Source organism: Tachypleus tridentatus, chromosome 1, assembly GCF_004210375.1.
Source record: "Tachypleus tridentatus isolate NWPU-2018 chromosome 1, ASM421037v1, whole genome shotgun sequence".
NCBI classification, from domain to species: domain Eukaryota; kingdom Metazoa; phylum Arthropoda; class Merostomata; order Xiphosura; family Limulidae; genus Tachypleus; species Tachypleus tridentatus.
The window spans coordinates 74,297,355-74,321,222 of NC_134825.1; the positions used below are offsets into that span (position 1 = coordinate 74,297,355).

General features: G+C 34.5%; 1 protein-coding gene across 3 annotated transcripts in view; it reads left to right on the forward strand.

Annotated features, from left to right (window-relative positions):
• Positions 1 to 23,015, forward strand: part of LOC143252545 (uncharacterized) — a 33,221-nt gene extending 10,206 nt beyond the window's left edge. Inside the window, exons 2-3 of one of the 3 annotated variants that reach the window (XM_076504866.1) lie at positions 2,820 to 3,002; positions 22,478 to 22,998. In XM_076504866.1, coding sequence (XP_076360981.1) covers positions 2,859 to 3,002; positions 22,478 to 22,648 — 315 coding nt within the window. In that variant the 5' untranslated portion in view covers positions 2,820 to 2,858 and the 3' untranslated portion in view covers positions 22,649 to 22,998. Of the gene's footprint in view, positions 1 to 2,519; positions 3,003 to 12,815; positions 12,941 to 22,477 lie in introns of those variants that run through there. The other 2 variants (XM_076504856.1, XM_076504876.1) reach the window with 2 other exon arrangements.
• Positions 23,016 to 23,868: the final 853 nt, after the last annotated feature.

The following is a 23,868-nucleotide window of genomic DNA, read 5'->3' on the forward strand; positions in this document are numbered from 1 at the left end:
ATAAAAATGGAGTTCAAATCTTACTAATAATAGCAAAAAGTTGACAATGGATGCTGTTGACAAGCTACCTTCCCTTTGGTTTATGAATTCAAAATTAGGAACGGATAGCGCTGATAACCTATGTGTAACTTTGCAAGAATATCCAAACCAAAACAAGTATCCACAGTTATATCAACCTACTTCAATTTCTCACCTAGTTCTAATAACACTAATAAACGCTATAAGCTCTAGATTTTGGAAGTTTTGAAAATTAGCTTAACGAGTGCTTCACAGTATAAGCCTATCTAAACAAAAAGACAACTCGATTGGCGGGAAAACATCTGAACATATAATATTGTAGGCCTAAGCTTAAAATAAACATTGGTAAAAAATCTAACACAATGTTCTTTTACTGTTTCCCATTTGTGGTTTATTGTTGAAATATTTTGTTGATTTGAGATGGTCGTTAAGACAGTATTTTTTGGGATATTCTAGATCTGTTTTCGAAAAAAAAGGAAGTACAATTATGAATTTTTTTCAACGATCAAGATTAGTTAACTTTCCACTGTTAAGTCAGTGCCGCAGTGAGCCATTTCACATTTATTGAACCAAACATGCTTCAGAAACTTTTACTAGGTTAAAATTTGTGGAGAAGCTTACACTTTATAGAATAATTGACCTGATAATGTTTGGAGATTTTTCACCAAATCTTTCTGGATTATTTGTACTGTTGTGTGTAGTTTTTGGCACTTCCTTATAAAATCTAACGCTTTATTTGTTATTAAAATAAGCGATAACGTTTAACAAATTAATTTATTTCTTGCTATACTAAAATAGCTAAATATATTTCTAGAAGTTAATTATCTAATTTCTTTAGCGCATATTGGTGTACAAAATACATTTTGATTCTAGAAATAAACGATCTTATAACACCAGATTTGTTTTTGTTTTTTAATTAGACACTTAACGTTCGCTCTACAGCTTCTTCAGAAGCATTTTACTAAAATACAAACCATATGAAGATACATGTATCTCGAGAGGAGTTAGTTGTTCGTCAGTTATTCGGTGTTTTAAAATTTTGGTGAAATTATAAATAACAAAGGTTGTGCAGCACATGCAAATGTGTTGTAAATTATTTGAGACAAACGTTAGAAATATAGCTAGATATATACATTAATAATTTCACATTATTTTCTTAGTGTTAAGCTATTAGTGTTATATAGGAAATTTTTATTTATTTATTTTTTCTATCATCCTCAATCCATTTGACGTATTTAGTGAATTTACTTAAACCCTCTGTAGAGTTGTAAAACAGTGAAACAGTGGTAAGTTTACTAATTCAGAATTCTAAAATCTACTGTTCTATTTCCCGCAGTGGAATTGCCAATGTGCCTTTGTTTTAAAACAAACAAGCTCAGCAAAGAAAGACATTATTTTGGTTATTGTTAAAATTATTACTTGAAATTAATATGTCAAACTAGTTCCAATCACGGGCCCGGCATGGCCAAGTGTGTTAAGGCGTTCGACTCCTAATCCAAGGGTTGCGGGTACGAACCCTGGTCGCACCAAACATGCTCGCCTTTTCAGCCGTAGAGGCGTTATAATGTGATACTCAATCCCACAATTCGTTGGTAAAAGAGTAGCCCAGAGTAGGCGGAGGGTGGTGATGACTGGCTGTCTTCCCTCTAGTCTTACACTGCTAAATTAGGGGTGGCTAACTTAGATAGTCCTCGTGTAGCTTTACGCGAAATTCAAAACAAAATACAAATAATAATTAACTGACAAACCTGTAAGATTTTCTTATAAAAAATGTTTAAAACTACTGTTATCCCACTTTCATAAAATATAAATAGTGTAATCTCATATCTTGACAATATTGAATTATCTCAATCCGCTTTATGTAGGGAACCACCATATTTGTCGGCCTGGTTTATTAACCACATTCTTTGTAATAAGTAATTATGAATTTTTAGCTGGACGTGAATGGAAAAAGTTAATAATTCTTTATTATAATTTCCTCGTCAAGGATGTTAATACTGAACTACGTTGTTATCCTTCGTTATATTGAGTTTGTATGCAGCTGTGTTACAGCTTTTGAATGTGTTGTAGTATAGGTATAAGATTTTTAAAGCCTTATGTTTGTTTGTGGTTAAGCATAAAGCTGCATAATGGGCTGTATATGCTCTGCCCAATACGGGTATCGGAACCCAGTTGTTAGACATACCGCTTTACCGCTATATTTCTTTCATTGTCGGAAAACTGGAGCTCTATAGCCGTACCGAAGGGCCTCACTTTTTTCATAGATTGTTACTATGAGAACCTTTTATCCAAGTGGAGAAAATATATTTAAATATGAGAGAAAAAAAAACGAATAATTTCAAGCAGTTGTGAGTGTGGAATAAGCACTGTGCAGTGGGAAAGAGCTCTTCCCCTGTAAGCCAATGAAATAATCTGGTTCACGCGGGTTGGCTCTATTGGTGTGCTGTTTTAGTGTCAGCGTATCTACGTGCTTCCACATTTTTGTGCTTTCCGTCATAAACACGCAAACATATTATTCGTTTTGAAACCAGTTGTCGGTAATGAATTCGAAAACGATACTGTAAATGTCAACCATATGCGCGAGCGCCACCCCCTTGTTCATTCGAAGCTTTATAAAACGCGATTTTTGTGCCTTCCTCAATCATTGAACGTAGGTCTTTTGCGTTCATCAAGTTGAAGTAGTTTCATTTACGTTCATAGGGGGAAGCCTCAGATAGCTGCTGTAACATCGTAACTGATCCCTAGTTCTCTTAGACTCTCGAAAGAATACCATAAGTTATCAAAATAACATTACTTTATAGCTACCAGAAACAATTAGACTTACAAGAAAAAGACAGAAAATGGTGGGCCAAATAGCATCTTTAATCTTCTTTACGTTGATCCTGACATCAAGTTTAGTATCAAAAGATGCTGAAGCACTTCCTAAATTCTGGGATTCAGGCAGTTATGCTCCGTTTCTGAGCAATGAATACAAGAATGCTCAGGTCAGTTCATCTTGTTTTATGTTCAGGGGAATTCAAAGTTTAGATTCTTTTAATGGTACTCAATATCAAAAGCACTTTGACTAATGAAAGTATTAGCTTGTTACTTTCGCTGTAGTTTGAAAAGTAAGTTATCAAAAATTAAATAAATGACTTATTTTCAGAAATTGTTTAATATAAATACATATGTTAATATTCGGCTAGGTAAATCATAAATGATCGACTATTTTGTTAATCCGAAAATTTTAAATCGAGTTTTGTCAGTGCACGTAAACAACAATACTTATTTTCTAATGAGTATATTACTGTTTGCGGTAAACTTCAGTTACTAGAGTTTGACTTCACGCAGAAAGACTATACATATATATTTAACGTTTTGTCTTAATAAACATCATGAATATGTTAGGCATAACTATTTCCACGAGTTTGGTTTGATATTTGGGTATATTTTCAGAACATATGTTGAGTTAGTTATTTTATACACACGTTAGGGTTTCGTTTAATGAAGCGCTAGTTTTTACTAAAATACGAATTTGCGTTTAAATTATTTAGGTTCTCGCATTAATCTTTATTTTTTCTATTTTTTAAACCATGAATAAGCAAATCATGTCCAGACGTCGGATTTTTAATGTAGAAGACAAAGCATTTTTGTTTATTAGTAAACACAAAGCAACATAACAGGCTATCTGTGCTCTGTCCACTTCGGGTATCGAAATCCGAAATTGTAGCATTGAGATATAATAACAATCAAATAAATATTTGCTAAGAAGAAATAAAGTGTTGTTATGAAAATAATCAAGGTATTTGACTAATAAAAACTATTAAAGATGTAGAAAGTTACAACTATGTTTTTACTGTACAGTTTAAACTGATGTTACAAAATAATGTGAACTGTGAATACCAATTACATGTTCAATGGGTATGCATATGAAAACATATAATCATAAACTATAAATGCTGAAGTTATTCCAAATATCCTTTCAAATGTTTTGGAAATACTAGGATCAACAGTGAAACAGTGAGTTCGTACTTACATAATTACCCTTGGTAAGTCACACCACCTTATTAAAACAAACAAACATAACATTTACTTTTGTTACTGTACTGGACTGTACGTGCTTCTGTTGGAAAAGACTAGAGATGAGTCCGTTAATTGGTATATAAGCCCTCAGTTATTAATGATCAATCATACACCATTACTCCAAAACTACACTGCAGGACATAAATGGAAAACGTAAATGATTTGATACTTAGTGTATTAAAATCTATTATAAATGAACATTTTCTACCAAGTGATGAGAAGCACATCTACAATGAACATAAAATGACAAACAACAAAAGAACTTAAAAGCGTTTAGCACAAAAGGGCTCCGTGAATCAAATTGGCTGTGCACACATATATATCATAAGGTATATAGGCTGAATTAAATTGTGAATTAAATAGAACTTGGTTTCTTTATTTATGTAGAATGTTGTTACACACAATTAGTAACGAATATAAGAACATTTTTTTTCTAATAACAGCAGATATATGAAGAAGAAAAGTACAAAAAATGTTGTTAGAAGAAAAATGGGTTCCAATATGTAGAGTCAGTTAAAAGCTAAATTCTAAAGTTTACCGGAAGTGATGTAGTTTCGAATCGAAACCCCAGCTAACAAATCGAATCGAATCTCAAAGCTTCAGATGGCCCTACTTAGCACACACAATGAAATGTAAAATAAAAACAAATTAGAATCTTTTAGCAACCACGCTGAAACTGAAAAAAAAAACAATTTAGGACACCTTAGCAACTTCCCCTCCCTCGCTAGTACAGCGGTAAGTCCACGGATTCGCAACGCTAAAATCAGAGGTTCGATTCCTCTCGGTGGGCTCAACAGATAGCCCTATGTGGCTTTGGTATAAGAAAACACACACACACACACACACACCCTTAGCTACTTCAATGAAATAGGAAATAAAAACAAATTAGGACCTCTTACCAACCACACTGAAACTGGAAACAACAAAAAAGGAAACCTTGGCAACTCCAACGAAACTGGAAATTAAAACAAATTAGCATCTCTTAGCAAATAACTAACAACTAGAGAGAAAACAACGTCGTACCTTTTAGCAACCATTATAATTTTATCCCCATAAATATACAGTTTTTTATTCGACTAAAAGACTTTACATTTTTAACTTAAAAATATCAAAATGGTGAAAGGAAATGGTTATAAACGCCAGTAAACAACTAGAAAATTAAAAATAATTAAGTTTTATGTAATGTTGTTTGCGAACTGAACTAAAAAAGCTTTATCTTTTACTGCTGATTTCTGAGCCCAAGATGAAAAATCAAACTCAATCAAAGAAAAAAGAAACACAATTAGAAACGATCGGAATGACGTCAATAATTAAAAAATATATATATACATATATCTGTCTTTCTCCGATTTTATCAAAATGAAATGTTTTCGAATGTCAGGGAGCGTACAAAATTAATTTCTTATCCTAGAGAATCTTTTTAATTTAGGAAATGGTTATAGTATTTTTTGTTATCTTTTGTTACAACATAGGGATTTAATTTAAAATGCCTTACGTTATTAAAAAAGTAAAGTTTAATTATAAAGAAACTCCTTTAAAAATTACAAACTAAACAAATAACTTTACGTTTTTGTTATCATAACCTTTTCTGATACCTTAACTGGCATCAAATATTTTAAGTTTTTCTTAAAAGTTATTTTCAACCACTTTCGGCTGCTCCAAATGAATATACAAATGAAACTTTAGAAGTAGCCATAGATACTGTTATATTTTTAAAATCACGGTAGTTTTGCGTTATAAAAAGCATGGTCTGCAGTGATCCCGTGTAGAAACTATTGTGCACACTTAATAGCTGTAGTTTATTTTTTAGATAGATTGTTTTGTGCAAAAATATCCCAAAAACTCTTTAGCGAGGTCTCAAGAAGAGAGTGGTTTGTCGGCTTAGGCAGAGAGCCACACTGGGAAAGTGTGCCTGGTATTGGGTTGGTGAAGGCTAAGTAAATGACACGACATTAAAATCATTATGTGGGCTATTTTACACGTGTATTTATTCTTATGTGTAAGACAAATTATTTCATTAAGTTTTAAATGTGAAATTTCCATTAGAAATCAAATATTTAAAATGTTTAATCCAACATTTACACATACAAAATATTACAATTTTTAGAATTTAAAACTCACGTCTTCGGCTTTTATTGAAACGAAATCTCGAGCAATCTTCTCTTTAAGTCTAATGATTCAACGATATGATGTTCAAACGAAATTATGGAAAGACCAATTAAACTTTGGAGTTAATGTGAATCTCAAGAGATTTATTTCTTCTAAATTTCGCTTGAAGCTGTCCCTAATTTTCGTGAGTGGACTAGAGAGAAGGGATATATTTGACAACAACACATGACTGACACATTTACAATGCAACAAGAGCCTCAAAGTGTAAGGAACGACGTTTTTCCTTCTTTTTGTTTGCTGGTGGTAACGGTAAGTGAATGTCAGAACCACAGTCCTGCATTTTAATCATTCATTTGTTCTGTTTGGATCTCAAGTGAAATTTGATTGGTTTCATTTTGAGAAGATTTTTTTTTTTCAGCTATAGTATCCGTACATTGGAATATCAGAAGAATTTCCAGTGCAATATTTATGTTTAGGAAAAGACAAATGTTTTTTTCTCTTATAAATACTATGTTGTTTGAACTTGTATCACTGTTGGTGGGATTGTTACTCACAGTGTATTGAGTTTATCCCATTACCGAACATGCTTGACCTTTCAGACAAAGGGGTCGTTATATCGTGAGAGACAACGCCACTATTCATTGGTAAAGAGTAACCCAAGAGCTGGCAATAGAAAATAGTACCTGGCTGCTTTCCTTCTTGTCTATCACTTCAAAATTAAGGACAGCTACCGCAAGTAGCTCTCAGGTAGCTTTGCGCAAGGTTAAACAAAAACACTTTAAATTCAACATAAATCTCCTGTATATTATTACTTCTGGATGAATACTGTTAATCTGTAAAGGCAGTATTCATATGTAGGCAGTGATCTTCTCTGAGCTCTCAATTTTTGTTTTCGATATGCCATAGAAATAAGTTATTGTATTGTCATGATTGAGTAACTGAGCTTGCAAAATACTTTTAGAATTAGCGCTAGAACTTTAGATTAAAATCATCTGTTCCTATCTTCCATACTTGCTCTGATGTCTACAGTGTTTAGCCCGAATTCTGAAAGTTTTCGTATTTCATTGCCGATCTACACATACTTATATTTTTCATTACCATAAATTTTTATACACAATTTTTCACGGAATCTTTATAGGTGTGCTTTTTTTTACTAATTCTTTCTTCCATTTACTGTGCTCAGTACCAGATGACAGATGATGTCTACTATGTGGTGTTGTGTGATTAAACGCTAATAAAGAGCTTTGTGGAAGCACTGAATAAATAATAACCAAATTATTCAATCAGTTTGCACAACACCTAAGAATGGAAAAAAAAAAACAACTCTTATCTACACCAGTCTTTCTAGTCTATATAGTAGACAGAAATTCCTCATAGGTTCATCTATGAATTTAAAACATTTTTTTGTAAATGGTGATTAAATTATTTCCCAGTTTACTTTTTCCCTGTGCTGCCCATTTCACTGGAGCCTCTTGCTGTTAAGTCTAAACTTTGTAACTTGTTGTAACAATAATGAATCGCTAGCAGCGTCTCGAGAAGAGACATGTATTATCTTATTGAAATGAAGCACAATGCCTTTCTACTGCTTTGACATTAATAACATTGTAAAACTGCTGAGTTTGCTTCCTTTCAATCAATGTCCTTTTTCTCCTCAATGGAAGAATTCTTTCTTAAGATTTTATTCCATTCCTTTAATTCGTTTTTTCACAGGCCCGGCATGGCCAAGTGTGTTAAGGAGTCCGACTCGTAGTTCGAGGGTCGCGGGTTCGAATCTCGGTCACACCAAACATGCCCGTCCCCTTACTAGCCGTGGGGGCGTTATAATGTGACGGTCAATCCCATTATTCGTTGGTAAAAGAGTAGTCGAAGAGTTGGCAGTGGGTGGTGATGACTAACTGCCTTCCCTCTGGTCTTACGCTGCTAAATTAAGGACTGCTAGCGCAGGTAGCCCTCGAGTAGCTTTATGCGAAATTCAAATCAAACAAACAATTGTTTGTTTATTTACATTATGATCAAACCTTCATTTTCTGCTGATTTTTTTCATTTTACTGTTTATTTACTCATTACCCATACATTTTGTTATTCCATTTAAATGTCCTACCTTTCCTACCCGTTGAGATCGAAATTGGATGGTTTTCATGTCTGTTCATTGTAAAGAACAAAACTACTGAAGGAGCTCTCTGTGTTCTGCCTATCGCGAGTATCGAGAGAAGACTTTTAGCATTTCAAACTGGCTTCTTTTTTAGCCATATGGGTGACTCTGATTAGAAGTTACTAGTTAATATTTATTGCACATATATCCTTAAAGTCACACGTGTACTAAATAAACACTTAATGTTGCAAATCGTTATTTATTTATCACAAACTCCTGAAGTTTATGTTTTGTACGTGAGTGTTTTTTGTTGTTGTTGTTTACACATTTGATATTTCTTGGTATAGAAAGTATTTGAATGTTTGTTTGTTTGGTTTTGAATTTCCGCACAAAGCTACACGAGGGCTGTCTGCGCTAGCTGTCTTGATTTAACAGTGTAAGACTAGAGGGAAGACAGCTAGTCATCACCACCCACCGCCAACTCTTGGGCTACTCTTTACCAACGAATAGAGGAATTGACCGTCAGATTATAACGCCCCTACGGCTGAAAGGGCAAGCATGTTTGGTGCGACCGGGATTCGAACCCGTGACCCTCGGATTACGAGTCGAACGCCTTAACACACTTTGCCATGCCGAGCCCTTTACTATAGGAAGTAACAGACATATTACTGCAGAAACCTGATAGGTGTTATAAATACTAAAACACTTCCTGACCTCTCACAGTCTTACAATAAACAAGACATAATAGCTGAAGATGTGCAACAACTTCTCTATGTATAGAATAAACCGCCAAACAGAAGATCCTCTTTTTTCGTTTTCTTGTTTTTCAACGATAGTAAATTAATATATTTGGAAGTCAAAATCTACAGACCATGTTTAAACAAAATAAACCATTTATTAAAAAAGAAACAATGAATATTATTGTGATTTGGAGTGAGAAACGTAGTATTATTTGTTGAAACAAAAGTTTCATTTTGTTGGAGTTTGCCTCGAATACGTCTCTGTCTGCCTCAAAAGTAGCAGCTTGTAGTGATCAAGAATTCGTTAGTTTGCTCGTTCGTCGTTGTTTTTTCACGAATTACATGAACATTTCATAATGGGTTATGTTCAATTTCAATAGTCTTTTTTATTATTCTTACGCATTGAATCTTCCTATTCTCGCCTTCGTTTTCGGGCCCTGCATGGCCAGGTGGTTAAGGCAATCAACTCGTAATCCGTGGGTTACGGGTTCGAATCCCTGTCACACCAAGCATGGTCGCCCTTTTAGCCTTGGGAGTGTTATAAGGTGACGGTCCATCCCACTATTCGTTGGTAAAAGAGTATCGGCTTGTATTGATGACTAACTGCCTTCCCTCTAATCTTGCACTGCTAAATTAGGGACGGCTAGCGCAGATATCTCTCGTGTAGCTCTGCGCGAAATTCAAAATAAACAAACCCAAACCGAGCGTATTCATTTTCTCGAATAAGCAACTGGTAGCTGCATAAGACTAAGTTCGCATCGCTTTCAAAGTGTAACAAAACACAATTGATATGCATTGTGGGCAAATTAACAAACCGAGTGGGATTAAAACTTACCAAATTATTCGAAGTTAGTTTAATTTTGTGGTACCATGATGGGTCAGCGATAGGTTTGCGAACACTACAATCAAGAGTTCCACACTCCACAGTGAATAGTGATAACCCCTCATGTAACTTTGTATTAAAAAAAAGCATACAGCAGTTAAAATTTTAAAATAATTTATCTCTTTCTTCAGAGAAGAAACTATAGTATGTGAAAATTCCAATAAAAATATTTTCATGAATACATTATTTAAAGTTGACTTGCTAGATGTTAAAGTTATTAAATAAATAGAACTACAGTAAGTTTTTTATTGTTTGTTTTTTTAATTTTGCGCAAAGCTACTCGAGGGCTATCTGCGCTAGCCGTCCCTAATTTAGCAGTGTAAGACAAGAGGGAAGGCAGCTAGTCATCACCACCCACCCTCAACTCTTGGGCTACTCTTTTACCAATGAATAGTGGGAATGACCGTCACATTATAACGCCTCCACGGCTGAAAGAATTACGAGTCGAGTGCCTTAACCACCTGGCCAGCTGGGCATAAAATTGAATGTTTTGCTTTTATCTTTTTATCGTTTATTAAATCTAAAAGAAATTCAAAATGAAATACGCCATATTGCTCCAGCCACTCAGCGGCAAGTCGGTAGGTTTATAATGCTAAAAACTAAGCTTAGATATCTGTGGTAGGCAAAGTACAAATAGGTCATTGTGTAGCTTTGTGCTAAATAACAAACAAATCTTATTTCTCTCATTACTACACTGCCATAAAATCATACTTGAAACTTTAAAGTGTATTTGGATGAGTCGATGACGGAAACGTGGCATAAATGATAATGCTTAATGGGAGAAAATTGTAGTCTTAATTAATTATATTAGCGCGTAAAACACTCGGAATAAAAGCTAAAAAAAAGGGTAACTTGAGCATTAACTGATAAACCCTTATGGATTTTTTTCTAAGACTATTGGATGAGATCACCAAAAATGTTTAATATTTTATTCAAATATTAAACACGTCCACAGTTCAATTTTCTTTAATTCCAATAAAACGTTATTAGCCCCTCAGTGACACATTGGTTTGTCTAGGGATTTATACTGCTAGAAACCGGGTTTCGATACCGAGGTGGGCAGAGCACAGATAGCCCTACTTGTAGCTCTGTGTATAACAATAAACAAACAAACAAAATGTGATTAAAAATTCTGCCCGTAGTTTTGAAACAAAGTCCAAAAGGTTCTTTCTCAGATTTCCTCGTTATAACAAACAAATAAAAATGTGTGATTTCAGTACACTTTGTCTTTCCTCATATATTATTTGAGGTTTTATCTCTCGGAGTGAGGATATTTCCAGTTGATAATTATTAACACACAATCAAAGGAGACAATTAACCACCAATTGGTAAACACGATTTGTTTTTCAATAGAATAATCGCAAAATCCTTTTCATGAAGCATGTTATTATTGCTTAATGACTTCCGTTGTTAATAAACTACCAGATTTTGGAAAGTAATAAAATCTTTACTTTTAACGAGTGCAGTAACAGGATACGTTTAATTAAATTATAGGCATCACACGAAGTTCAGTTATAAGTAAAGAAAAACAAAAACATGATTATTGAAAACCTAAAGTGGTGCACTAGGCTTCATTTATTATTATTATTTTTTAGTTCTCGAATGAGAAACTAAATACAGAGTAGTAGGAATTATCTGACATTTCCAGGCAAACTTCACCCATTGGGACATGTATGAAGACGATTTATAAATGATAAGGTTTCCAATATCTCAGAATCGTATCTCTTGTAGTGGGGCTGCCAATCTGGCAAGAAAGAAAATCTGACAAATAGAAGTAATCTATAGTCCACATGGTACCATTAAAGCGACAGAAGAACTACAGTCTTAAATAAATTTCCAATTACCGAGAAAATTAAATTATAGTAACGCTAAAAACAGTTGCTAAATATTACATAGTGGTTAATGTAGGGTTATCTTTATTATCTTTATTTGCAATTGAAGAACCAAACACTAATTTTTTATTGGCTTAAACTTTGCACAATATTATTTCAAACTTAGTTTCTATAGCAATAATCTGAAAAAAAATTGCTCAAAGAGACGTAACAACTTCTTTTCTGGAAATCTCTGTTTGATGTTTTTGTAGAAATGAAATTTGAGAGAATTCTGACTATTGATTCATTGACAGTTTAATTTTTAAAAATCTTTTATTCCTTTTTTCAAAAACGAAACATTATTATTACAAAACAAGGTGCGTTTTATTAATAAAAATATGTTTTGAACGCAAATAACAGGTACAGCATTGCACAGTCAAATTAGACGTTCTTAATGTTTCTATTTATTAAAATACTGTAAAGCCGAGATGACTACACATGTGCAATTTTCTTTTTGTTTGTTTTCTATGTAAAAGACGTAATAAACAATTAAAAATCACTACACAATAAATAGTTATTAAAAACAGGGACTTACCCCAAAAACTTTACGTATGTTTAGGTTTGTTAGTTTGGTTTTGATTTCGCGCAAAGCTACACGAGGGCGATCTGCGTTAGCCGTCCCTAATTTAGCAGTGTAAGACTAGAGGGAAGACAGCTAGACATCATCACCCACCGCCAACTCTTGGGCTACTCTTTTACCAACGAATAGTGGGATTGACCGTCCTATTATAACGTCTTCACGGTTGAAAGTGCGAGCATGTTTTGTGCGACGGGGATTCAAACCCGCGACCCTCAGATCTCGAGTCGAACGCCTTAACCTAACTGCGTATGTTTTGATGTCCTATGATGGTATCGTGTAGCTTTGCGGGAAATTAAAAAACAAACAAACAGGTAAGTAGCTGTATCACGATTAACTATATGATAATCCAAATCTAGTGGCTAAATATCTAGTAGGTTCCTTTTGTTATTACACATGAATTAAGATATACCATACGTTTCTGACGTTAATTTTCTGATGCCTTCAGGAGGGTCATGTGAAAGTCTATGTGCGGTAACAAGAGTTGGGATTCCATTTTCAATGTCATTGTTAAGAAATGCTGATATGCCATTCATTGTTACTCATTGGTGCTTCAGTCAACTAACTGTTCCAATGCTTTCAAGAAGGGTATGTAAGATTTGTTGTCTTCTGTGCTGGGTTGATTGAATATATTATTCGTTCAGAGGATGTAAAACATATCTCTTATTTTTCTTTTTCTCAATTGTGGTTCGTATCCTATTATTTGAGTGTTATTCTAACTTATTATACAATATCCAAATTATCCGTCAGTTGGATGGGTGAAATAAAAAGTTGTTTGTAAGAAAGGAATAGGATTTGTTTGTTTGTTTGAAATTTAGCGCAGAGTTATACGAGGACTATCTGCGATAGCCACCCCTAATTTAGCAGTGAAAGACTAAAGAGAAGGCAGCTAGTCATCAGTACCTAACGTGAGCTCTTGGGCTACTACTCTTTTACCAACGAATAGTGGAATTGATCTACACATTATACCGTCCTTTCAGCCGTAGGAAGACGGAGATTCGAACCCTCAACCCTCAAATTGTGAGTGTACAACGCCCTAACTATCTGGCTATGCAAAGGATAGGAAACTGTACTTCTGTTGTTGCTTTACTTAACCTAATAAACATCAAAAGCGTAATAAAAATGCATAAAGGTACCAACACTGAAAAGAAAAACATAGTATTTTCCAGAATTTTATCAATATGAAATTAGATGGAAGGTCAAACTCCCCTTATGTCATCCTGTATCACTATGTCAAGATGTGCTGATTTGGTTGGTAGGTGTTGTTTTTCTTCGAAATGAGATGGGGATCTAACCAAACTTTCCCATTACCGTCCTCATATGTTCCTGCATCACTGTGTCAAGTTTGTTGAAAGCGTCAGAACAAGATGCACATACTCATATTGACGTTTATTTATATTGATTCTATTCTCAGAATGACGGGCTGTTACAAATAGATTAATGTAAATAGTCTTGTATATTTACTATGTTCCTAAATTCTGATTATTGTTTATTCAACGTGTATATATTGAAGTCCATCTTCTCATAGAAGGTTGTAAATGTATGACGTGTTTTGTTTGTTTTTTTCTCGATTGGATCTTTAGGTGAACTTGTGTGCAATTATATTGTGTTGGTGTTCGTAAAATGTATTTTGACTTTAGGCAGCTTGCATATTCTTTGTATTTGTTTAGCAAAACCTTTAACATAAAAAAGCTGTATCTCTGGAGTTAACTTTCTGCTTATTTTCTGTGCACAAGATGAAATATACAGAACGACTTGACATTATAAATATAATGTCGCTGAATTCCGTTTTAAAAAGTAAACAACAATCAGTTTTTCTCTACTATTCAACAGTTCCCATGGAAATATTCACTGTATACGTATTGCCACATACGACAAACAGATTTCGAATCAATGAATTTATTTTTCCGAAGAGAAGGCTCTTAAGTATTCGTGCTTTAAAGTCTAAGTCAGTACCAAGGTAAAAACTGAAACATATTTTACAACATTTACCCAGACCTCACTCAGTATGATATTCGTTCGTGCTCACGTGGTCAGAGTTTACTCAACTTATTCGCCGTCTAATTTACTATTACTGAAGCGTTGGTCGTTTCTAGGTGTTTCATAATTTCATTCGGATAATTGCATAAAATATGGATAGATATTTGCTAAAGCTAATACACGGTGCACTCTCCAAAACTATGGCTACCGCGGCTGAACCACGCTGTAATGAATGAAATTGGAAACAGCAAAGTGCTATTACGTTTTCGTAGTAATTACTACATAATGAGCATGTGGAGAAAAGTTTCTGAAATTAGCTTACAAGGAAACTAAATTACTAATCTTGATCGATACGCTTTTAGGGATAAAAATTAAAGTTCATATATTCTAATGAAACTAATGTAAACGAGATAAAAAGTAGTTATTTAAAGCAGATATAACCTTCATGGTCTAGTGTACCGTGTTTCTGAAATGAAACATTAAATATTAATCGGAGAAAGAGAGTCTTAGATGTTGTGTATCACATATTGAAACAGAATGGCGAGTTACCGTGATGAGAACAGTGATTACTTAGGCCCTTAATGTGACATCAACTTAGTTGAAATATTGACACACTGTCTGCCTTATTTCAACCAATGGAAAGTAACAACGTCATATATAAGCCACCTATTAGCGTAGTTAAATCTCCTCTCGCGGACTTAAAACCTTCTCTTGAGCGTTTTTCAACAGACGAACCATCTCACGGACGTTAGTTACGCAAGTTATTTGTATGTTATGTTTCTGTCAGCCTTTAAATTTCATTGTAAAGCAGCTTAACGTACTTTTTTTTAATGAAATTCTTAAGTTTGACTTTTGTGTAAATATGCTTCATTAAGCATGAAACAAATTGGTCGTTATGTTCAACAATTTAAGCTACTTCCAATTTCACAATATCTGGACTCGAACTAGCGGCAGAAGATGCTCATTAGGATAAGAAAGTTATACAGAAAATACGTCAGCCATGCCAGAGACAAACAAGCAACCCAATAATTGCTAACGAGGAACCGAACGTAGCTTATCTGTAAGAATCTAAATATACTGAATTTGCAGCTGAACGTCTTGTATTTAGAAAACCAACTTGAAGTCTATAAATTTCCTCTGCTCTGTTAAGTTTGTACTCATTTACAATGTGCAATAAAGAAATTAGCTTTAAACTCTTTAAAAGTATATAGCTACAAGGAAACTATTATGAATTAATGTAATGTTTAATTTATATTTCATCATTTTATTATAAACGGTTCAGGCCTGGCATGGCCAAGTGTGTTAAGGCGTTCGACTCGTAATCCGAGGATCGTGGGTTCAAATCCCGGTTGCACCAAATATGCTCGCCCTTTCAGACGTAGGGGCGTTAAGATGTGAAGGTCAATCCCGCTATTCTTTGGTAAAAGAGTAGCCCAAGAGTTGGCGATTGGTGGTGATGACCAGCTGCCTTCCCTCTAGTCTTACACTGCTAAATTAGGAACGGCTAGCGCAGATAGCCCTCGCGTAGCTTTGCTCGAAATTAAAAAAACAAACAAACAACAATAAATGGTTCTGTTTTCAATGTTCAAGTACAGATTAATGTGAGCCATAACGAAACAGGATAAAAAGAATGGCCGACGTAAAATTGTCACCTAAATCAGTAAAAACGCTAAAACAACATAACATTATCTCTAAGGCTTAGCGTTTTTAATAATGTAGATGGCAAGTATTTATCAATCATTCTTTGTTTATCCTGTTTCGTTGCGGGTCATATTAATCTGTACTTGACATATTGAAATCAGAACTGTTTATAATAGAATGATAATAATATATAATAGAACTAAACACAAAACTCAGAGTCACTTTGCAAGATTTTTATGACTAAGAATGTGGAGCATTTGATCTGTTGAAACAGATGTGTTCAAAGATCTGGGAGCTGTGTGTGTGTTTACTTAATGCAAAGCCACATCAGGCTATCTGCTGAGTCTACCGAGAGGGATCGAACCCCTTATTTTAGCACTGCAAATATGTAGACTTACCGCTTTATTAGCAGGGGGCTTCTGAGAACTGCATTAAGACATGTTACAATATATATTAAATTTTGGCTAAAGTGTTGGTAAAAAACAAAACAAGAACGAACACTGAAAGTGTTCAGTGCCCCCCTCCAGTCGTACAGTGGTACGCCTGTATACTTCCAACGCTCGAAACCGGGTTTCAATACGCGTGGTGGGCAGAGCACAGGGAGCCCATTGTGTATCTTCGCACTTAACTTCAAAACAAACAGGAGTTAACTAATCTTGTATTGAAATATTTTTAGAGTTGAAACAAACCGCAATGCTACACTATCGGCTATCTGTGATGTGCCCACCAAAGGTATCGAAATTCAGTGGCTCGGCATGTTAAGGTGATTAGGGCGTTCGACTTGCAATCTGATAGTCATGGGTTCGAATCTCCGTCCTAACAAACATACTCGCTCTTTCAGTAGCATGGGATTATAATGTGACGGTCGAACCCAATATTCGTTGGTAAAAGAGTAGCTCAAAAGTTTGCGGTGGGTCGTGATGACCAAGTGTTTTCCCTCGTCTAGCTTTGTGCGAAATTCAAAAACAAACAAACATATGCTACAAAAGGAGTAATTGGCAGTGGCCTTTCCAGCAGAAAATGTTTAATACTTTATACAAAACGCTTACGCCAAAAGAGCAATAATAATTCGTAGATAGAAATCTCAAAAAAATCCTGCTATCTTATAGTTGTGTTGTATTATCTATAACTGAGGATAAATAGTATTTTAATGTAATAGTTTTGCAGTGTTTACATGCTGTATGTAAAATTGAAAGTGTTTCCGAAAGACTTCACTAAACTGAGTAATCTTTACTTTAAACTGAAAAAATGAATAACCGTTTTCACTAATGTTGATTGTTTGTTTGTTTTGAATTTCGCACAAAGCTACACGAGAGCTATCTGTGCTAGCCGTCCCTAATTTAGCAATGTAAGACTAGAGGGAAGGCAGCTAGGCATCACCATCCACCGCCAACTCTTGAGCTACTCTTTTACCAACAAATAGTGGGATTGACCGCACATTATAACGCCCACACGGCTGAAAGGGCGAGCATGTTTGGCGCGACGGGGGTGTGAACCCGCGACCCTCAGATTACGAGTCGCACGCCTCAACACGCTTGGCCATGCCGGGCCGCACACAGGTTGGTCATGATATAAATATTAATAATGTAAGACCATAGCTCTAAGATATACTTTATCCGAATAGCTAAAAATGCACAAACCGCATTGTTGTACACCACAGTACTTTGTGTTCGTTTGTACACAAAATATTTCCAATTGTGCAAAGAAAAACGCTGTTTTAAAAGACTAAATAAAATTATTCAAATAAGGAAAATACAGTAAATATAAAGCAATAATTCAACTTTCCAATATTCACGATTATTGAATACGCGAAATTTTCGTGATTTCTTATCGGAGAATTGTACTTTAACGCTAACAAAACCAAAACAGAGACTTCTCTCTGTCGTTCCATACCCAAAGGGTAAAGCGATAAATACATATTTAGCAATGCGAAGTGAGCCATGTACCATCAGTTTCACAGACTTACCAATAAGCCACAGCCGGACCTACGAAGTAAACACATATTTTATAATTTTAACCCTTTGCAACAACTATATTCATACCGAACGGTTTTAAGATTTTACTTCGTCATGAAATCAACAAGCTGGCTTACTCTTTTAGATTTCATCACGTGACACGTCAATGAGCACAAAAAATTCTCCTTTTCTGTAATAATTTCTATTTCGAACAGTGTCCACGAAAAATAACATACTTGGTCAATTCAAATATTAGGTAGCGAATTAGGTACCATTCGCAACTTTTAATGAAGATGCAATGGACAGTTCTCATTGTGTTGGTTGCTATTAGCGACTCAGCAGTATATCTAAAGTCCTATAAAACTAAAATTTGGTTTCGACGTCCATTGTGGGCACAACGCAGGTAGCTCATTGGATAGTTTTGTACTCAAAACAAACAAACAGAAGTTCTCGGTTTTCTAAAGGTTAATTTATTTGATCAGAGCTTTGCATATAGATTACTTTAAACCAAATAAATGACACATTTGTTTTCTGATTTTTAAATTGTATCACAATTATCAGATTGTTATGTGTTCTTCAATCATAGAGTTCATCTTCTGACATGCTCCCGTGGAACTGAATGGTTGAGTGTCTAAGAAAGATGTTCTTTTACATTTATATTCGACCCACTTTATGAGAAACTGAACTAGCCCAAACTTTAATATTTAATGCGATTCGATAAATCTTGATGGGTATTTGGGAGTTGGATACCTAATGCATTTGGAAATCGAGCAATCCTTCTTTACCGTCTCCATTGTGTGTGTCAGGGGGGAGCTTATGTGGGGCGCTTAGAGTAATCAAAACTTTTGTTTAAGCCATGCCTAAATGTATCACAAAGTGAAACTTAGGAATTAGTTTGAAGGAAACAAACCGCCAACAACTACAACCAAAGCTCATAAACGGCCGGCAATCAGCGCAAGGGGAGGTGAAGAGAGTACCCTAGGAAACCCCCACTTTTACTACGCTGCCAACAAAACAATAATGTACCCAGTGATCATGATGTATTGAGTTTTATTCTGTTTAGGACTTTCTGTCTATTCAGCTGTCTGTCGCTATTTATGTTATATTTTTAAGAAACATAATATTTTTTCTTCAGAAACATCCGCAAGAGAATGTTCTTCACCAAACAAAGATTTTAAATTGAAATGATGAATAGTACTGATCATGATATAAATATTAATTTGATAGATCATGTATAAGACATTCTCTATCTGATTAGTTACAAATGTACAGGCCAACAAAATAAAGAATAGCAAGAATGGTCTTGTTTCTTTATATCTAAAGCTATTCAGTAAAGATTCGTGAAACTTTCATTTGATATTATAATGAAACAGTTTGAAACAAAATAAACCGAAAACAACACAAGCACTAGCTTATACCTACACTAACAGTGTTTTCTAATTTTTGGTCTGTGTAATATAATATGTACTTCCTTGCAACGTAATGACTATTCTTTAATTTTATCTATATTGTAACTCTAAATTAAAAGTCCCACGCTAGTTCAGTAGTAAGTGTGACTTATAAAAACCTTAAAAATCGGGTTTTAATACCCGCCGTGAGAAGATCACAGATAGCTCATAGTGTAGTTCTCTGCTTAACAGTAAACGAGTCTAAGTTAAGTTAAAAATACAAATTAGATTAAAAGTCTAGCCTTCTGGTAGCTCAGCGGTAAATCTTGGGGCTTATAATGCTAGAAATTTGGTTTCGATACCCACGATGATCAGTGCACAGATAGCCTATTGTGTTGTTTTTGCCACTAACAACATTCGAGTAAAAAATAAGATGTCCCATAGCTTTGTATCATATTACTACCATCACAAGACATGATCGAAGTTTCTTTTACATCACCCATATCAACCGTCTCCATAACTTATCTCGTAAAAACAAAGATTTCTAATTACGCTCTGGTTCTTTATCGCTTTATCCACTGATCATCAGCTGAATGACTGTAGATGTAGAAAAACATTGCTAGCAACTGTAACAAATATTTCACATTTGGGGAAAACCACATGTATCTCATTTAAAACTGGAGCAATTTAATGTGGATCTTATTGTTTATTTAACAAAACGTAAGTTTTAACTTAAAAGCACTCAGTTCTCTACGAAACTTTCTCTTTTTTAATACTAAAGTACAAGAAAAGAACTGTTATACATTTGTTGGATTGTAATACGAGTTGTTTTCTCATCCTAGTTTCTTTATGAAAAATACTAGTTTTTTAATTTCAAAAGTATGTTTCTGTTTACAGTTGACACATAGCTGTAGTGTTTGTTTTTTAATAAAAGTGTTGTAACACTGAAGTTCGTCAGAACATTTTATAATACACGAACCCGCGCATCATTAGCTTATACATGTTCGCTGGCATGATAAATCGAATATCATTCTTACGTTATTTGAATGAAACACTTTCGATATTTTACACTTTTTTATAATATTTTACCTGTATTTAGTGCAATCAAAGTCTTCTCGTAAAGTCAGAGGTTTGGTTTGTTTTGAATTTCGCGCAAAGCTACACGAGAGCTATCTGCGCTAGCTGTCCCTAATTTAGCAGTGTAAGACTAGTGGGAAGGCAGATAGTCATCACCACCTACCGCCAACACTTGGACTACTCTTTTACCAACGAATAGTGGGATTGACCGTAACATTATAACGCTCCCACGGCTGAAAGGACGAGCATGTTTGGTGGGACGGGGATTCGAACTCACGACCCTCAGAACGTCTTAACCTACCTGGGCATGCCAGGTCTAGCTGTAGTATCGTTCTTGCAAAAAATAATGAATATGTAATTGGTTTTATGTTTTCACCAGACAATTATTCTCAGAAAATATTGTAAACAGAGTAAATTTAACGTAATTACTTGTGTATTGCTAAGATTACAGCGGTACAAAAAGATCGACTTCTGTAGTTGAAAAACAATTATCTTGTTATTGACTTTTTTCGTCATGAGAGGTTTCAGTGAGACGTCTGGTCATACAAGATAAGCTCCACAAACATACTGCAACAAAAAAGAGTGTCTTTCGCCTTATATCAGGGAATGAAGTACTTAAAAAAATTTACTGAGAATGATTTCCACAAGACAGAACTGTTTACTCTTCTTTAGTATGACGAAAACAATAGAAATGTTTGTCTTTCCTTAGTTGTTGTTTCTCACTTTTACAACTATACTTAAAACGACGGTTGTTATTAAAGAGTCCTTCGTCTTGGTGTGGCCCGGCATGGCCAAGCGTGTTAAGGCGAGCGACTCGTAATCTGAGGGTCGCGGGTTCGAATCCCCGTCACACCAAACATGCTCGCCCTTTCAGCCGTGGGGGCATTATAATGTGACGGTCAATCCCACTATTCGTTGGTAAAAGAGTAGCCCAAGAGTTGGCAATGGGTGGTGATGACTAGCTGCCTTTTCTCTAGTCTTACACTGCTAAATTAGGGACGGCTAGCACAGATAGCCCTCGAATAGCTTTGTGCGAATTTCAAAAACAAACAAACGTCTTGGTGTTTCTATTATGAAATTGATTTAATAGCCACGTAACCGACATTATTTTATATTTTATTGAACTGGGACAAACATCCACAAAAGTAAATTCAATAAACGAAAAAAAAAGAAAAGTTAGTGCTCGAAATAAAAGTAGCCAATGGAGTGTTGTGTTATTCATAACTGAAGGAACAAGAACAAAAATCTTACTCTTGTGACGAAGAAAGACGTTACCGACTAAATAAAGAGAGGCTATTAATTCTGAAGGATATTGTTGACTAAATAAATATTGTACAGTAACTCTAAAAAGGGGTTATTAGCTGAATAATATGAGCCTAATAAATGTAAGATGTTGTTGGCTAAATAGAAAATGGTTAGTAATCTTGAAAGAGATAAGTGACAAATTATGAGTCGCTAGTAATCTTGAAAGAGATAACTGACTGTTTAAAGAGAAACTAATAACTGAAAGAGATGTTATAGCTAACTAAATAGAAGATAGTGGTAACTGTTCTAACTGTGGAAGAGGTTACTGACTGAATTAATGAAGGTTAACATTTCTATTAGAGAATCTCTTGCGAAACAAAGTACGAAGCTGGTGATTGAAACAGAATATGCTCGCTTTTTATACTTCGACGTCGTATGTTAACACTATCTATGGGAGTGTTTTTTGTTGTGTTTGTTTGATTAGTCTTTGATTTACCTGCTTTTATAACGGGAAACTTTACTGCTCTGTAGTAAATTACACTGTAATTGGATTTGTATTATCACTTTAGGATTGATATGACTGATGGAATGTGTATCGTCACACTAGGCTCTATATGACATTGTAATAGGATGTGTACTGTCAAACTAGGCTCTGTGTAAAATGTTTAAAAAGCTATTTTCACTTTGTGGAAGATTAATTTGTTTGAATTACGAAATTACAACTGAAATTTTAAAACAAAATGATGAAAAACCATTTTCACTAGCTTTATGTTGTTAGTGCATTTATGTATAACTTTTAATAATGCTCACCTCAGGTCTTTTTCTCTCGTTTATTTTAGTATAATGCTAGATTACAAAGAGAATTGGCAAACAACTTGGCTTTACTGTTGGCTGGAGAGGAAGACCTACCATGGCCACCTTACGGCGATAGATTTGTGCAGAGTAAGCGGCAGATCCGGTACAACCAGTGTTACTTCAATCCAATTTCCTGCTTTCGCAAACGAAAATGAGTTCTTACAAATTATACGATCCTGAGTAACAGGCTTAAGCTATATCAACAAACTAGAAATGCACAAACAAACGTCAAATCTCTTTAAAACATAATAATATTTTTAAAAGGATTCTCCAAGCCTCTTAAGGGTTTTAAAGTTACGTTTTAGTGTTGTTGTAACTGTATAATAAAATATCTGTAAATGTTAATTGAATTATTATATAATGAGGTAGTTTTCTTTCGTTCAAAAATTACTCTTACAGGAAATCTATTTACGATCATCCTTGTTTTGTCCTCTATAGACGATGTTGTTTGAAATAAAAATGCTAGAATGAAAATGATTATTAATTTATTAGTTTCTAATTACGTTCAATAGATAAAAAAAATACATTTTAATTTATTTTTAGTTTAACTTTGATAAGCAAGTTTTAAAAGTGAAAAGAAATAAAGCATTATAAAACGAAATTTATTTACACCTTCAAACTTTATGAACTTTTATCACAGTCAATAAATCTCAAATGAAGAAAAAGGCTTATAAAAGTAATTATGGCAGATGTTCATAATATTTGTCTCTTCGTGCTTTTTTGTTGTTATTTTTTCGCCAGGCTCGGAACACAAATAATAATAATAAACCTACCAAAAAAATTAACTAGAACATTTGGCTACGCAACCAAAGAAGAGTTGTTTTACTCTGGGTTTTGTTACAGCTCATAAAACATTTATTAAGTTAAAATCCGTAACATAACTTACTTCTCTTAACAAATACCTTTATTTAACTACACGTGACAACAAACACAGCACTTTGGAGAATAGACAGCCACGTTTACCACCAGTATGTCCAGCTGAGTTCACCAACACATAAAGCATCATTTCTTCCTGATTTGAACTTATTTTTTTCCCCGTCATTTGAACATTAATGAAAATGTAGAACTATTAATAGACGGAGCTCAGGGACTCGTTAAATGTCCGAAAGCTGCTATTCTCGTAATTCAACCCTCATAATCATTTTTTAAAAAATAAACCCTATATGTTTCACAGACTGACAAGCAATAGAAGTGTTACTTAGAAGACTATCACCCATAATGGGCTCTCTTCAACTTACTGGATTATGCATTGTTTCATAGAACATTGAAAATAGTGGGATATTTATATAACTTTAAAAAGAATAGTAAAAGGCCATGTGGTTGATTGCTAAGCTTTTATTTTTTTAGCGCAAGAATACACAATGGACCACGAGCG